Raw genomic sequence first — 18459 nt, 5'->3', positions numbered from 1 at the left:
GTTGATTGAAGTGGGTTGTATTTATATAAGGAATAGAGGGGAAAGAGGGTAGATGAGGGTCACGTGTTTGACCAATGCATGCCAACCATCGGCGGGAGCACCAACAACCACCTAGAGAAGGAGACAAAGGATAATAGGCTTCACACGCCGGCTGGCACGTGCATTTTTTTTAGTTTGGCGTGGATGGTTGCCCACTGAACATTCGCCCAATCAATTATTCATTGCAGAAATCGATTTTGCATGTAGTTATAAGTAATTGAGTTACTTTTTATATTGTCACTTAATTTTATGATAAAATTTTAACTTTCTTCATGGTATAGAGTAGGTCGTTCTTCGTGTGAATACCAACCTAATGGCCACACATGCTCCACATAATCCGATTTGTGTTTTTCATGTGCTAAACTTGAAAATTCATCATACGTGAGAGGATTGTTGAGGGAATCAATTCCATGTTGGGGAAAGGAGAGACCTTGCATATGGCTCATAAGTAATTTGGCTCATTCTCATATTGCTTAGTTTTATGGTAGAATCTCAGCTTTCTTTATGTGAAATATATTTCTTCTTAAGTTTCATCATTTTAGCTAACAAATTTAGTAGCTAGCTACATAGCCAAATTTTCTTTATTTTTGGGGTAAAGTAAATTTTATCACCTCAACTTTGGGTTGCATGACAATCTTATACCTCATATTTTAAATATTGCAATGTCATGTATCAACTTACGAATTCGTTGTAATGCTAGACTTTCGTAAAAAGAAAAAAAAATTTAAATTTTTCTATCAAATGTTGATATGCATTTAATATAAAACTAATATGGTGGCAAAGGAATAGGTTAGTTAATTGGGACATTAGTGTCACTCAGTATTACGGTATTTCTCTTTACTTGTAAGTAAGAGGTCATAGGTTTGAATATCGTGAATGACGAATTCGATATCAAATTAGGTTGGCCATTGTGTGGTTTAACCGAACTCCTTCTCCCCTTAATGTAAAATATATCGTTGTACTCAAAAGAAAAAGAATATATATATTGGGACATTAGTGTGCAACCACTACGATATTGACTTACTGATATGGACTAATTTCAACTCCTCCGAAAGTTAGTTACATGTAAACTCAGATGTGATACATGTAAACTCAGAATTTGCAATCACGATTTGTATTGGAAAAAGGGTGTGACCGACTAATTTGGGGTGAGGAAGGCGAGTGACGCAAAAAGTGGATGACTAAAGACCCAAATATATAAATTAAGAAAGAGATTAAGAAGGTGTGGTGTGGTGTGGTGTGGGTAGCTTTGGGATTCCATCGCAAAAACCGCATTACTTGAGGACAAACATAAAGTTTATGTTATGTTCATTCAAAAATTGATGGGATTCATAAACGAAATAATGAAGCAATCCAGCTAATTAAAATGTAGAAGCTGCTGTAGATAGTTGAGTTTTGTTATATGTAAGAATGTGGGACAGGAAACTGTTCAAAATAATAATGCATACATAACATTGTATTTGGTGGGAGACTTGGACAAATAGCTCAATTTTTTACTCTATGTAGAATTTTATTGAAACATCTTACATTGATCGTATCTCTGATAAAAGAAGAGTTTAAATATTCTGATCTCACTTCAACTAATACCGAGACCTTTAGTGATAAAATCTCATACCTGACGGATTGTGCAGGTGGTAATTACCAAGTTAAGGATAATATTGGTATTATTGGAAGTGAGTCTTTGACCAGTCTTTTTGATAATTCTACAAATTTGAACCAAAAGTTTATGATATCTGGGCTTTAGCTAGAACTATGAGATCCGTTGTGTTTTTGTTTTCCCATTGTGATAGCTAGCAATAGGGGAGCACACTTTCTGGCCTCATATGCGGCTAGGCATGGCGGCTCTCATTTGTAGAATTTTGTTGGTCCTGAGTTTGATTTTCATTATTTTGGTGTATGATGTAAACATTTTTATTCAAATTTAATAAAGTCTTACATTTTGACAACAAAAAAGTTTATGTAAAAATGACTCCAACTTAGTGATATAACAATATATCTCCTTGGTTATCGAAAAACTAATACACTCCCAATCAAGGCATATTGAATGACACCTGGAAGGTAATAAAGTTATAAAATGATCATGATGTGGAAAACTTGTAATTTAAAATTTTACGTAATTAAAATAAGAGTGCGCTAGTGAGCAAGGTTGAAATCTTATCACAATACAAATTTCAAGACATAAGTACCAGTGCAGCATAAAGTAAAGAATATTCTCATCCTAGTAGTATGGATATTTATACAAAATGGAAATTAACTTCCTACATTTTTTTAAGTGCTAGTCAGCTAATGCCAGTTATTTTTCATCTACACAAGAGCTTAGGTATTAGGTCTTGGAGGGGTGCAAGGTGGCTCGGGATGAAGTGGGCAGGTTTGTGGCAACTGGCAGATATAAGGTGACGGCTTCTACTACGGCTGTGGCGGAAGCATTGGCTGTGCTACATGGTTGTAAGTTAGGAACTAATATGGGATGGAATTATGTCATCGTGGAATTTGACTCTCTGGAATCTATTTCTTGTCTTTGAGATTTGGCTACGATGGGCAGTTGGGAAATGTTCCCAATTCTAGAGCGGAGCAAAGGACTGGGGGAGGCTTTTCATGACTGCCGTTGGTCTTGGGTTCCAAGATCGGCTAATATGGCTGCGAATTTTGGCCTCGCGACAAAGTAGGGAAATATGTGATAATAGTTGGGTCAATAGACCCCCATGCTACCTTGTGCATGTTCTGTGTAATGAATAATGATGGTCTTCCTTGTCCCCCTTAATCTCTTCTTGGTAGTATGAGGAGTGACACTTTTAGCATTAGATGCGGTGTCGTTTGTACCTCCTTGTACTACTTCTCTCTAGTTGCTGTTATTGGCTTATTTGCCTCGGGATAGGCTTCTTTGTTTCTTTGGCATCTTTGCCCGGATAATATATTATCTTGTTCGCCAAAAAAAAAAACAAAAAAGAGAAAATGTGAGTGGGTTGAAAATAAAGTTTTGTAAAACCGTTGTTTATCATAAAATAGTAATCTCTCACTATAAAACATGTATAGTTTTCAAAACTCATACTTGTATAGCAGTCTCTACAAGGTACAAACAAACAACTATTATCTCATCAAAAAGGCAGACCACTTATTGATGGTTTAGAACTGTAAACCCTTATTTGAGACACTGCTTGTATACTTTATTTTTAATAATAAAGTTTATTAGATGTTTCTATACTACTTTTGAAAGGGCCAAAATTACTTTAGGACAACTAAATATGTTGTTGGTCGGGATTGACATAAAAAAGTTAAATGTACTTTCAAGTCATCGAAGTGTTTTCTACATATGCACATGCAAGACTTCTTCAGAAAGCACTTTCAAAGTGGATTGTTAGAAAATACTTGAATTTTTAATAAAAATTCAACGCGTTTCTAATGAATACATTTCCAGTAGAATAACTTCTAAGCATAAATTCTTCCTATAAAAGCAATCACAAACGAGCTCTTAAGGTTGATAGCGTTTGTAGAATCTACTATTAACCATTTTGCCTGATTTTAGCAAACCATTTGAGTTGCATTGTGATGCATCCAAAGTGGGTATTAGGGCTGTGTTGAGCCAAGAGGGACGGCCTATAGCATTTTACAATGAGAAATTGAGTGGGTCAAAAATGAATTACAGCGCATATGATGTGGAATTTTATGCTATTGTTCGAGCTCTTAAGCATTGAAGTTCTTATTTGGCAAATAATGAGTTTATTTTGTATTCTGATCACGAGGCTCTAAAGCACATCAATTCACAAGACAAGCTTTTTGCTAGACATGCTAAGTGGGTGTCTTATTTACAGCAATTTACTTTTGTTATAAAGCACAAATCAGGAGCCATGAACCTTGTTGATACACAAAATGGGCGAGGACTTTGGTACAACAGAAAGTGTCAAGTTTGTGACCTTTGCTAGGTTGCTCTGGTCATTAGTGTGGATAAGTATGTAAATGAATAGAGACAGGAAAGCAAATAACACAAGATGTACGTGGTTCACCCAGATTGGCTACGTCCACGGAGTAGAGGAGTTCTCATTAATTGTGAAGGGGTTACACAAATACATAGGTTCAAGCTCTCTTTTAGTGAGTTCTAGTGAATAGTTTAGTACAAATGACATTAGGGATTATTGTGGGAGAATGATCCCCTTTTATAGAAGAGAGTTTCTAGCTTTGTTCTGACATTGACACGTGTCGTGTTGTGATTGGCCTCTGATATCAACACGTGTCGCGTTGTGATTGGCTTCTGATACCGACATGTGTCGTGTTGTGATTGGTCTCCTGGTTAGAGGAAAAGTCTTGTGGGTCTTTGACGGTATGATGTTGACTGGTGCTTAGTAGTTTCGGGATTGGTCAAGGATGGTACAAACAAACCTAGTAGCAGATGCTTTAGTAGAAGGGTGAATTTTCTTACAACCATGAGAAATCAGGTGTTGGGTTTTGATTCTTTACGAGAATCATTATCTGTTGATCCATACTTTGGACCAATCTTGCGAGATGTAGCATCTGGCCTACATTCTAATTTTCTAATGCATGATGGTTTTCTATTCAAGGGGAATAAGTTGTGCATTCCAGAGTCTAGCTTACGTTTGAAAATTATTAGTGAATTGCACAATGATGGACATATGGGGAGAGACAGGACATTTCATCTAGTGTCATACTCTTATTTCTGGCCATCTATGCGACGCGAGATCACTAAATTTGTTGAGAATTACATGGTGTGTCAATTATCTAAGGGTGCTGCAACAAATGTGGGGTTGTATATGTCGCTGCCCATTCCTAACCAGCCATGGGTCGACGTCAGTATGGACTTTGTTTTGGGCCTTCCTCGTACTCAACGGGGTATGGACTTTATTTATGTGGTCATCGATCGTTTTTCGAAAATGGCATATTTTATTCCCTGCAAAAAGACCACAGATGCTGTTAAAGTGGCTCAGTTATTTTTCCATGAGGTGTACCGTCTCTATGGTTTGCCTATATCTATTGTGTTTGACAGAGATACGAGGTTCCTTAGCCATTTTTGGCGATGTTTGTGGAAGCTCTCCAACACAAAATTGAACTTTAGTAATGCCTGCCATCCACATACTGATGGGCAGATTGAAGTTGTCAACCGATCTCTTAGAAATCTGCTCCGTAGTTTGGTGGGAGATAATCTCAATTCATGGGATCAGAAGTTAAGTCAGGCTGAATTTGCATTCAACTATTCTGTCAATCGAAGTACTAGATTTAGTCCATTCTTTGTTACATATGGTTATAATCCCAAGACTCTTCTTGATCTTGCACCCATTCCTGACTTGCAACGAGTTAACATGAAAGCAGCAGACTTCGTCGCCCAGCTTCACCAAGTTCACACATCCACTAAGCAGCGACTTGAGGCAACTAACGACACTTATAAGTGAACCGCCGATTTAAAGTGGCGTTATGTGGAATTTGAAGTGGGTGATTTTGTGTGGGCTGTGTTAACTAAAGAACGCTTTCTAGCAGGCGAATACAACAAATTGGCTACCTGAAAGATTGGTCCAGTGGAGGTTGTTGAGAAGATAAATCCAATTGCCTACCGTCTTAAACTTCCTAGTCATCTTCGTATTGCTGATGTGTTTAACATCAAACACCTCATGCCTTATCATAGTGCTAGTTCTGTAGAGGAGGACTGCTTGAATTCGAGGGTGAATTCTTCTCAGCCCTGGGAGAATGATGCAAATACATTGGGATAAGATGCATTCATCTAGGCATTTATATCTAAATAAATATTGATGCATTGTATTAGAATTAATGATGGGTTTGGCTTTTGGGGTTCCGTCTTTCATCTTATATTTGCTTGTAAACCTAGAGGACTGGGCAATTTTTTGAATGTGAAAGAAAAGCAAGAGTTTTTTTTTTTCTCTTCCCTTCTGTCAACTTGGGCATTCCATAGAATTCAACAAGGCATAGATTTCCTTTGTTCTTGGCTATTCTTTGTGTGAGAATCAACAAGAATTAGGGGCTATTGTATTTTAGAGATTGTTTCCTTTTCCCTATATTATTTGCTACATCAATTCTATATTGGGATGTTGCTTTTATAAGTATGTTTGATTGCTCAAACCTCTTCCACAGCCGATGTGGGACAAATTTAATGGGTGCCACACATGCAAGCTTTTGCTTGCTCAATTCTCTCCTGATGTGGGACAAATATAAGGGGTGCCCCAAATATAAGCTTCCTATTAGACATGGTAAATGTGCATTTAATTTAAGTTGTTGTAGTTTTTAAATTTAAATAATATGTTTGGCCCTATGGCTTTTTGGCCCTCGATTGCGGATGATTTTTTGTGACAGGGCTAAAACCAGCCCTATGACCCTTTGACCATCGGTTGTAGATGGTAAAAAAATATGTCCCTGCACTGCTTATTAAAATATTTATTTCTTGGAGGACCAGAGGGCTAAACGAGCCCACTGGCCAGCCTTCGGTTGGAGATGGTCTTAGTACGCTGTGGAGCGTACTAATAAAGATGGGTCTGCTTATTTATCCGGTGACTATTTAATGCGAAAATGCCCTAAACATCGAATTCGTATAAAATAGTTCTATTCGGTGTCCTATACGGGGGGCCAAACGAGGCCTTAAGCAACTAACTTATCCATTTTTTTGGATGAATAATGATATTTATTTACTTTGAATTTGAACAATATTAGTATTAGATTAAAGCACTTCTCAATTTAAAAATAAAATAAAATCCTATGGAAGGAAGGATGTGGCAGGCCATTCCTCGAGTTTATCCACAATGACGGAAAATTTTTAGGTGTACCGGGTACACCAAATTTTTTTGGTGTACCCTCACTCATTAGAATTTTTTTGGTGTACAAAAAGTGAGGGTGCACCAAATTTTTTTGGTGTACCCTCACCATTATGAGTGAGGGTACACCAAAAAAATTTGGTGTGCCGGGTACACCGAAAAATTACTCCACAATGACAATATATCTTTGTACGACAATATTTTTTTAATGACCATTTTTTCGCAAACAACTTAATTTTTTAATGTAATTTTCAGAGTAACTACAACAAAGAAAGAATGTTTACGTTTCCCCTTTTTTTTGGACAAACTAAGTTACTTTTCTATTAAACAAACAGACAAGTATAAAGAAAAGATAGTCCAAAGGTGTCCCACAGCCCAAAGACAAGTCAAAGCTGCAAACTCGGCTACAAAAGAGCCACGTCATTGCAACACCGCCAAAGAAATTGACACATGACTCCTCCAAAATTGAACATGATATGTTTGACAAAAAAGGAAAATTGAACACGACATTAGCTATAAATGCCTGCAAACACAGGCCAACCATCCTCCCTCTGCATGCTGTATTGACGAGGTCCACCGATCGCATCCTCTAACTATTGAAACACTGACTGACATGGATTAATGGAGGCCATCAGCGGCATCCGTGAGGCTTGAGGAGCTGCCAGCAGCACGTACACATCTCCTGTCTCGTAACCATTGAATTTGCATCACGGATTCCTATATCATATACCATATCCTATGTTCCATCGTCCTTTCTTTCTTAAACTATTAAACTGAAAGGGAGTGATAATAATTAGACTACTATGATGAGAACTTTAGAATTATGACCCCTTGTGATGTGTGTGTATATTAGCAATCCTCCACTAATTACATTCTTATAATATATGTAATATCTACGTTATGATTTCATTAATGTCCTCTAATCCAAACAACGCTCCCCCTCCCCCGGGGGAAGTTGCACGCTTCTGAGCGGACAAGTTTGGAGCAAAGCAAGCGGTGTTGAGGTTGATGAAGAGCTTTCTCGAAAAGATCTGCAGGTTGATCAACATAAGAGATGCAACACACCTGATGACTGCCAAGAGCCACTTTTTAACGAACAAAATGATAATCAAGTTCGAGATGATGAGGGAGATCATGAACAACAGGATTATCAGCGAGATAAGTGGCATTGATATTCACAATGTAACAAGACGTGGTGCAACAAATGACCACCAAGCTCACCAAGAAAAAAACATGGCCACGTTGTCTTAAGCATAGACATGGGCAAGAGCCATATTCATATCCGACATGAGCGAGATATAGTCGGTTGCTTCTTAGAACACCGCAAAATAAGATTGGAGCTAAGATAAATAAGATAATTTGTGGTAGAGCGCTAAGGGTCTGAACAACTAACCGAATCAGCATCACAGTAGGTTGATAAAGTAGCGGAAGAATATTGAGGGCAAAATGTAGACCAAAGTTAAGTGTACTATTAATATAGCGCAAAATGCGCTTAGCAGCAATAAGATGTGTAGAGCGATGACACTCATATAGAAGGAAGGATGAGCCTATTAGGCCCTTCCTCAAGTTCATCCACAAAGACAATATATCTTTATACGACAATATTTTCTAATGACCATTTTTTTGCAAACAACTTAAATTTTTTTTAATGTAATTTAAGGAGTAAATGAATCTTTACGTTCCTTACATGCAAAGTTGCAAACTCAGCCACAAAAGAGCCACGTCATTACAACACCTCCAAAGAAATTGACATATGACTCCACTAAAATTGAACATGATATGTTTGACAAAAAAGGAAAATAGGACATGACATGAGCTTCTTATAAATGCCTCCAAACACAGGTCAAACATCCTCCCTGCATGCTGTATTGACGAGGTCCATCGATCGCATCCTCTTAACTATTGAAACACTGACTGACATGGAATAATGGAGGCCTTCAGCTGCATCCGTGAGGTATGAGGAGCTGCCAGCAGCACATGCACACATACATACACATCTCCTGTCTCATAACCATTGAAATTGCATCCACGGAATCATATAGCATATACCATACCGTAAGTTCCATAGCCCCTTCTAACTTTTTTAAACTATTAAATTTTCCATCGCCTAACGGAAAATTTAGTTTTAAAACCTAATAAAACTTTAAAGCGGTGGAATGTTGTTGGAGTCAGCTCAAAGTATTCTAATGCACATTCCACCATTTAAATCTCCCTCTCTGCCAACCTTAGGGTTTCCGAGAAGACATTTTTTTTTTTTTTCTCAAAAAGGTTTCCTAGAAGATATTTTCTTTCTGTATTGTTTTCTCCAATATTGGAAGGTTGCCAAGCCGCATGTACATAAAAACTTCTGAGGGTGCAAATTAGCCCCATGGTCTTCCATAATATCATTAGCCCTTGACACTATTATTCAGATATTTAACAACCACCACTATGCGTGTATCCATACAAAATTTGGGATGGGAAAGTTGAAAACTATTACGTCTTTTTTCTCATTTATACTTTTTTTTTTTCTCTAATGGTAAAAACATGGCTACCGCACAAAAAGGGACAAATATAGATGATAAAATGGTTTTTGTACCCTAAAGCTACCCAGGTGAATCTTGACATAAATCACTTAGCAATGGGCATATACATATATATAGAGAGAGAGAGAGGAAAGGGATCCTCGCCAGATCCTTTTTCTGGGATCTAGGGATCCCGTGATTATGATCGTTGATCGTACATTATGCAATCAGTTTTCGGCAAGTACTATTTATATTTAATTTTAAAATTTTAAAATTTAAATAATTTCTGACCGTACGATATACGATGAACGATCATGATTATGGAATTCTCAAGAAAAGGATCCGGAAAGGATCATTTTCTATATACTAGCATATGGGCATACACAAAGTGTGTGAGAAAATTTTTTATTTTTGTTTTAATTTTTAATTTTTTTTAATTAGAAATATGTTAGGATTACATGTAGGTAATGCTTTGAAAAAAAAAATAACAAAATTTGATTGTGTAAAATTACATTTTTGTCGCATATTTCTAATTCATGTTATGTTTTAATTAAAAGATTAAACTAGTAATTTTATAGAATTTTGATTAACAATGAGTGTTTTATTAATTCGTAGAGATATAATGGTAATATGCCCAAATGATGTTCAGTGGGTCTCCATATCCCTTCAAGTCGTAAATTGAGGCCTGCAGAGACAGAGTCTACCATGAGGTGGGACCGGCGGTTTCCCACAAAGCTTTTTAGTGATGTAAAAGATTGCGATTAGAAGGGGGTCGACAATGTTCGATAAGTTTACCCCGTATAGAATCTTGCTGGTTGGGCGGGATTAGTGGTGGAGGCGGTAGTTGTGTGAAGAACACAGAGAAGAAAGAACGTGCAGATTGTTGTTGGGTTAAAGTGAAGGGCAAGTTTAAAATTTAGAGATTATGTGAGGGTATAATATGTTAAAAAAGTGGATTCTTGATTCCTCCATTCTCTTGGAATCAGATCACCACCTAAATGTAAGGAGTTCAAATCCTCAACATTTTGGAGTTGGATTCCAACATTTGTGTGGGCCCCACCAACTCTTTGATTATGTATATATTTGATGAACACTATTGTATCTTATAATTGGAATTCAATTTTATATGTTGATTCCAATTACAGTTGCGTAAACAAGCTATAAATTTGTAAGTGTAAGTTTCTTACTCAATTACAAGGGTATGGAAATCAATTCATGGGTTTGCCTTTATTTTTAATATACTATCATTAGGGGAGGGGAATAGTTCAAAATTATTACGATAATTTAGGGGGGCGAGAGAGAGAGAGAGAGAGTGAGAGAGTTTTGAACCCAAACACATGAATAGAAACTCAATACTCTATCTACTAGGATATTAAACTACATGTAAAAAATCATGTGTTCGCCTAATTGACCTAAAGCTAATAAATAAATAAAGCTCATTGACTAATCCCAAACAAAAAATGATTGTGATATATTCCTAATTACAAAGAATTACATTGCTCTTAACCTAAAAAAATAATTTATAAAAGAAACCAAAAAAATAATTTACATTTCGGCCCCAACGAACCTTACAATTCTTGCTCCACCTCTACACACATTGCTATCAACTATTTAATATCAAAACTAAAATCTTCTTTACTTGTAAGTGATAAGTATTAAGCTTAACTCTTGTCGAAGGCAAGTTCAAACCAACTTATTTGGCTGGTCCATTATGTGACTTAGTCTAAATTCTTCTACCCTTTGATGTAAATATATATCTGTTTGGGCTCAAAATAATAATTTGGGCCGAGCTGAGAGTCATTCTTGGCCCAGTAACATTCATCTAGAATTTCGTCATGGGCTGTTCAGTCAAGGGCCGAATCTTGTTGCGAGAAGGATTGGTTTAGATAAAAAAAATGGGTAGCGGAACCGTAGTACAACAAGGAGTCTTAAAGCTGAAGATGCTTAGAATTAGGGAATGAATTTGGTTCATTAAAGAACTTGATTCAAAGTCCTATTAGGGTTAGGATTGGCTGAAAACTGATCAGATTGGGATGAGGAGTTCTAATCCGAGTACATCTTTAGTTCAGCCTGGATGGGGGTTCGCTGCTATAAATAGAGAAGGGAGTGCATCATGCGAAACCCCTCCAAATCAACACACAAATTGCCCTGCGCAAAACTTCTCAACAACCTTGAGATTTTACCCTCTTCCCCTTTCTTCCCGCCAACACATCTTCAGTTTGGATAAACAGCACTGTGAAGGCAACTGATGACATCTTTAGTTTGGATAGACATAACTAGAGCCGTAGAATCAGCCGATCGATGAACACCTTCAGTTTGGATAGACATCACTGCTTCGAGGCCGACTGGTTATTATCCAAGTCTCGGTCGACAAGGATTTTCGAGTCCTTGTTGGTAAAGGTGATCTCATTAGCCTTCTCAGCGAAGTGAGGTGTTACAAGTTACTAGGCTCGGCATATTGAACGTCGAGTTTTATTTTATGATTGGATATTCACAAGTACATTTTAGAGTTCGGCATTCCGACGGCCGAACCACGTTTACCATCAAGACATTTATCTCTTTCGAGTATTTGTGTCCGTATAGTTTGATACTGGTTTAGCGTACTTATACTCTCATGAATATAATTAATAAGACCAAACCCGGTGCCGACGATTTGTGAACTTCACAGAGCTAGCAACCTTGTCTTCAGGCTCTAGAACCTGAAGGCTGAGATGTGTTCATTCCTCGGCTGCATTCGCAAGATCAAGAAGTCAACAGCGCGTCCAACACCACATCAACATATTTTACTCCCCGGTCGAGCTTGGCCATGTAGTTGGCACACCCCGCACATAACTGAAAGACGTAGTTAGCTTATTAGTTACTCGACCTGCACGCCTCGCAGACTTAGTAGTTTTTAGGGTCAACAATATCGTTTTATTTATAGTAAAAAATCAAAGATAAAATCCTAAACCATTATTTGAATTAGGTCATCTCTTAAAATTTCCTCAACCAATCTTCAATTTTACATAATGAAGTTTCCTCTCAAAGTTTCCTCTCATACATGTAAGAGATTTTGGAATATTTGTTTAATTGCTCATCAAGAAAATGACAAAATTTCCTCAACTAATCTTCAATTTTACAAAATGAAGTTTCCTCTGGAATATTTGTTTAATTGCTCATCAAGAAAATGACCAAAACAAGTTTGTAAACGAGTTAAATTGGCTTTAATTATGTTACGTTGGTTTGATGTGATGTGCAACTTGAGGTTTATGCTGAACTATACTGGCTTTTGCCCATCCCTAGCATATAGACATGAATTTATGTCCTAATAGTGATTTTTTTAAAAAAAGAGTTTTAACGAAAAACCCACGGTACTGTTCACTTTAACGAAAAACCACATTTTTACACTAAAAAGTCAATCTTGGTACTATTCACTTTATCCTTTATTTTGTCCTTATCATTAAAACTCAAAGTTTTCAAGTTCGTTTCATTAGTTTTCCTTAAAAAAAAAAAATGGCGGACTCCTCTTTGTGTTATAGGTGTTCGACTTTGGTGCGTGGCATATTTTTCACTCTTGGACCCTTTGAGATATTAGTCTTGCTAACATTTATTTATTTAACCAACAAAAAAAAAAATCCTAAACTATTACAGAAATAATTTTGGGAAGGTAAGAGTTTCAAACTCATGAAGTATAAGTAGAAACCCAATACTTTATTCAAGAAAACATTGGAACACATACAACAAAATCGAATTTTGCTAACATTTGTTGACCAAAAGATCATGCTAATTCTGGAGCCCTATAAGTTGGTAGTTGAACACAGGAATTGCGATCCTGTACCTACCACTTGCACCGTTATACTAATACAAATATACTACTCGAAGCAGCCGAGCCTCTCTGGCCGCTTGCAGTCGTATCTCGTAGGTGGGTTGAGGGTGAGGGTTTCTATTCTAACAACACAATTCGTCGGGCACGTGATGCCCAGCTACCCTCTTTCACCATTTTCATATAAATACAACCGCTTCTCTTAACATTTTGTCACACCCTCAACTTCTACCTTATCATTGCAACTGTAACTAGCCTTTTGATCTTTCTCGAAGATCGAATATACAGAAAAATGGTTACCGTCGAGGAAGTTCGCAAGGCTCAACGGGCCGAGGGTCCAGCCACAGTCATGGCCATCGGGACATCAACTCCTTCCAACTGTGTGGATCAGGCTACCTACCCCGACTACTACTTTCGTATCACCAACAGCGAGCACAAGGTTGAGCTCAAAGAAAAATTTCAGCGCATGTGTATGTACTCCTTAACTTCTCCATTTTTCTTATTTTACTAATCTTGCGTTTTGGCTTCTTTAATATATACATATCAATTTGTTTATAGTTCATCAACTGTGAATCTATAATTTGTTGCATAATTATTTTGTATATACATGCAAATATTTTCAGGCGACAAATCTATGATCAAGAAGCGTTACATGTACTTGACTGAAGAAATTTTAAAAGAGAACCCAAGTGTGTGTGAGTACATGGCTCCTTCAATTGATGCGAGGCAGGACATGGTGGTTGTTGAAGTCCCAAAACTTGGCAAAGAGGCTGCCACCAAAGCCATCAAGGAATGGGGACAGCCTAAGTCCAAAATCACCCACTTGGTCTTTTGCACCACCAGTGGTGTCGACATGCCTGGCGCCGACTACCAGCTCACCAAGCTCTTGGGCCTCCGCCCCTCCGTCAAGCGCCTCATGATGTACCAACAAGGGTGCTTCGCCGGTGGGACGGTCCTCCGTTTGGCCAAGGATTTGGCCGAAAACAACAAGGGTGCACGTGTTCTTGTTGTGTGCTCTGAGATCACCGCGGTCACCTTTCGGGGGCCTAGTGACACCCACCTTGATAGTCTTGTGGGCCAAGCTTTGTTTGGCGACGGTGCAGCGGCCGTCATCATTGGTGCGGATCCAGTGCCCGAAGTCGAGAAGCCCTTGTTTGAATTGGTGTCGGCCGCACAAACCATTCTCCCCGACAGTGATGGGGCTATCGACGGACATCTCCGTGAAGTAGGGCTTACATTTCACCTTCTCAAGGACGTTCCCGGGCTTATTTCGAAGAACATCGAAAAGAGCCTTAACGAGGCCTTCAAGCCTATAGGCATTTCGGACTGGAACTCGCTCTTCTGGATTGCACACCCAGGTGGCCCTGCTATTCTGGACCAAGTAGAGGCCAAGTTGGCACTGAAGCCGGAGAAACTAGAAGCAACAAGGCAAGTGCTATCGGATTACGGTAACATGTCGAGTGCGTGTGTTCTTTTTATTTTGGACGAGGTCAGGAGGAAGTCTGCCGAGAAAGGACTCAAAACAACCGGAGAGGGACTGGAGTGGGGTGTGCTTTTCGGATTTGGGCCGGGCCTCACGGTGGAGACCGTCGTGCTTCATAGCGTGGGTTTAACGGCTTGAAGTTGAAGTTTCAATAACTATTTATCTATCTGCTTTGTATTTGTACTAAAATTTCCACCGGTATATCTTGTGGTTATTTTTTTGGGTTTTTGGATTTTTTACTTTGACTTGGGGAAACTTTGATGATATTTACGAATTGAAGACACAGTGAAGGGAACCGTGCATGTAAGGATAAATTAATAAATATATTGGAGCTACTCTTCCATGCTTCACCCGACCAAGTATTATAAATTTATAATCGCTTAGCTACTCTTCTCTTCCATGTTTGAACATACGGTTAGTTTTGCAAAACTAAGACCTCAATTCATATCTACAATTCGTTTTGTTATTTTGGTTTTACTTTTGTTGTTTAATGATAAAGAAAAAAAAAATACAAGGGATGAAGTATTTCTTATTTCTTCTTTTCTCTCTTACTTTACCTTCCACTTTTCTCATATCTCAAGTACAAAAAATAAAATCTGAAAACTAAATCCAAAATAATTATCACACCGACCATAAATGACTCCGTTTTTAATTAATTTCAGTAAGTGACTAGAAAGGAGAGACAACCTTTATTATGTAGAAACAATATATGAAGAAAACAATTAGAGAGAGTTTTCAAGAAAAAATTTAAGCTAAATTGTTTGAATTATATCACGACTTACGAGTTTAAATTTGATCGAGGAAATTTAATAATAGTTGCTGAAGTCCTCAAATTGTATTATGTATTACACTTGTGGTCCTTTTCACTTAACTCCGTCACCTTTTTTGTTAAGTTGAAGGTAAAATAGGAATTTCATTCATAAAAATGAGAAAAACTCAAATAAATTAGATTTTTATTGTTTGAAAAAAAGCAATTGAGTTTAACTATTAACAATGAGGTCGACATATATATATAACCCAGAAACTTCCACTTGGTTTAATTTCCATTGATAACAAAATTGCCTTTACTTAATCAAAACATTAGAATATTGTTATGGCCTATATTTAACTGACAAGGAAAAGGAGGCCGGCTACAAAGAGAGACTGGAAGAGAGATGTGTTTGGAGAATTGTGTAGAGGAATGTGTATGTAGAGGATGTGTTATTCCCTCTACGCAGTGCCTTTATTTATAGTAACTAGCATATGGGCACACACAAAGTGTGTGAGAAATTTTTTATTTTTGTTTTTGAAATAGAAGGAGAGAGGAAGAGAGCGATAGAGAATGTGGGGGTGGGAAGTGCTTTTTTTTTTTTTTTTTTTTTTTTAATTAGAGATATGTTAGGATTACATGTAGGTGAGGCTTTGAAAAAAAAAATAGTAAAATTTGGTTGTGTGAAATTACATTTCTGCCCCATATTTCTTATTCATGTTCTGTTTTAATTAGAGGGTTAAACTGGTAATTTCATAGGGTTTTGGTTGACAATGAGTATTTTATTAATTAGTAGTGATAAGAGGGAGGAGAAATCCTTCATCCTCAAGGAATACAAGTCCATATAGGAAAGAATAACTAGAATCAAATATAATCTAGGATTTACACAATCACACTTAAACTAGAAAGTTTACAACACTCCCCCTTGAGTGTGTAAATACACAAGGGTAGATTCGGCATCATGTAAAAGTTGAGGAAATCGACTCGTCGGCACTGATTATGGGAGCACGTTTATTCTCAATAAGGTAAGAACTTGCTTAAAGAAGTAAGTCTCACTAAAAACCCCTATGGCTATGGCAAAAACCCAAGTAAGGACAAAATTCATAATCTAAGGAAAAATGCGTGAGAAATGCAAAGTCAAATGAAACGTCTACGAGACGTCATCAAGGATATGATCAGCCTAAGGTGGGTGCCTCTTTAAAACCTGGTTAGGTAACAAAAACCCAGTGGGAAAAATGCTCCTAATCATGGGGAAAAAGAGTTCATTAAGATCAAGCAAGTATATTTCAGGATACTCCCCTTGAGTTTGACACAATTCCAAAGAGAACTAGCAATGTCACAATTCAGAAAGTTTATGCATACCAATTCCATGAATAAACTTCTGAAACGTTACATTTGGCAGTGATTTGGTGAAGAGATTGGCCAGATTGTCTTGTGAACGGATTTGCATGACTTCAGTCTTCTGATGCTCTTATTGTTGATGTGAGAAGAAGAACTTCGGCGCAATATGCTTGGTGTTGTCTTTTTTGATGTAACCCTTCTTGAGCTGTTCGATCCATGCTGCGTTGTCTTCATAGATCTCGTCGGACATCAATGACGGGGTAAAGAGCGCAGGAGCTTCGAATATGGCCCACAACTGCTTTCAACTAAAAGCATTCCTGAGTTGCTTCGTGTAAGGCGAGAATTTCAACATGGTTAGACAAAGTGGCAACTAAGGTCTGTTTAGTTGACCTCTAAGAGATTGTAGTGCCTCCAACGGTAAAAACATAACCCATTTGAGAGCGCGCCTTGTGCGGATCATATAAGTATCATGCGTCGGCATAACTAACAAGGCTAGAATCAACTCGAGATAAGGGGGTGTGGCATCACTCGAGGATCTATAGAGATAGAACAAGCCCAAATTCGTAGTACCCTTAAGGTAGCGGAAAATATCTTTAACACTAGTCCAGTGTCTATATGTTAGTGTATTACTGTATCTTGCCAAAAGATTAACAGCGAATGAGATGTCGAGTTTAGTGCATTGAGCTAAGTACAATAAAGCGCCTATCGCAACATTAGGCTCCAAAATCTTTTTATCATTCTGCTTCGGACGGAAGGGATCTTATTTTGCATCTAGCGATCAAATGACTATAGGAGTACTCGAAGGCTTTGCTTTATTCACATTAAAGCGGCGCAACACCTTCTGGGTGTAGTTCATTTGATGTACTAAGATTCCATCCGAATGGTGCTCTATATCAAGATCGAGACAATATCGAGTCTTTCTTAGATCTTTCATCTCAAATTCTGACTTCAGGTACACCGCAGTTCTCTCGAGCTTTTCAAGAGTTCCGATAAGGTTCATGTCATTGACATTTACTGCAACTATCACAAAATTAGAATGTGACTCCTTAATGAATACATAAGGGCATAGTTTGTTGTTCATATAACCCTGACTAGTCAATACTCATTCAGATGGTTATATCACATTCTTCCAGATTGCTTCAAATCGTAAAGTGAACGTCTCAGCCGGATTGAGAGCATGTTCCGGGGTTTGGAAATATTTGATCCAATCAATGTAAGTCATTCGGGAACTTTCAGATAAATTTCCATATCAAGATCCCCATAGAGATACGCAGTTACTACGTTCATAAGCTGCATACTTAGTTTTTTGGAAACTACCAAACTGATAAGGTAGTGAAAAGTAATCACATTCATAACCAGTGAATAAGTTTCATTATAGTCAATCCTGAGGCATTTTGAGAAGCCTTGCGCAACAAGACGAGCTTTGTAATGCACAATTTCGTTCTTCACATTACGATTTCGAACGAAAATCCACTTGTAGCTAACGGGCATCACATGTGGAGGAGTAGAAGCTACAGGTCTAAACACGTTACGTTTTGCAAGCAAATTGAGTTTGATTTGGATTGTTTGTTTCTAGTTTAACCAATCGGTTCTACGTCAACATTCATCAACAGAACGGGGTTCAATGTCATTTCTCAACATGATCTCAGTAGTTACTGCATATGATAATGCAGCGTCGACGATCATCTCATTTTTACACCACACATCATCTAAGTTAGCATAATAGACCGAAATCTCATGATTCTCGGGAGGTGGATTCATCTCTTCAATGACGC

At 37.7% G+C, this 18459-nt stretch overlaps 1 protein-coding gene across 1 annotated transcript; it reads left to right on the top strand.

Moving 5' to 3' along the window:
* Positions 1–13360: 13360 nt before the first annotated feature.
* On the top strand, positions 13361–14945 carry LOC103965056 (chalcone synthase). Its single transcript, XM_009378072.3, has 2 exons — positions 13361–13582; positions 13736–14945. The coding sequence occupies exons 1-2, from the start codon at positions 13405–13407 to the stop codon at positions 14731–14733; spliced, it is 1176 nt and encodes a 391-aa protein (XP_009376347.2). The 5' UTR covers positions 13361–13404; the 3' UTR covers positions 14734–14945.
* The last annotated feature ends 3514 nt before the right edge of the window (positions 14946–18459 follow it).

Source organism: the organism of the source record quoted next, unplaced genomic scaffold (genome assembly GCF_019419815.1).
Source record: "Pyrus x bretschneideri cultivar Hongxiangsu unplaced genomic scaffold, Pyrus_bretschneideri_v1 Contig14, whole genome shotgun sequence".
Classification (NCBI taxonomy): domain Eukaryota; kingdom Viridiplantae; phylum Streptophyta; class Magnoliopsida; order Rosales; family Rosaceae; genus Pyrus; species Pyrus x bretschneideri.
This window is presented reverse-complemented; position numbering and strand designations above follow the sequence as displayed.

Excerpts from the sequence above, each read along its gene's own strand:
- LOC103965056 (XM_009378072.3), top strand. The coding sequence starts at position 13,405 with ATGGTTACCGTCGAGGAAGTTCGCAAGGCTCAACGGGCCGAGGGTCCA. Across the intron at positions 13,583-13,735 it reads AGAAAAATTTCAGCGCATGT|GCGACAAATCTATGATCAAG; the intron begins GTATGTACTCCT and ends AAATATTTTCAG.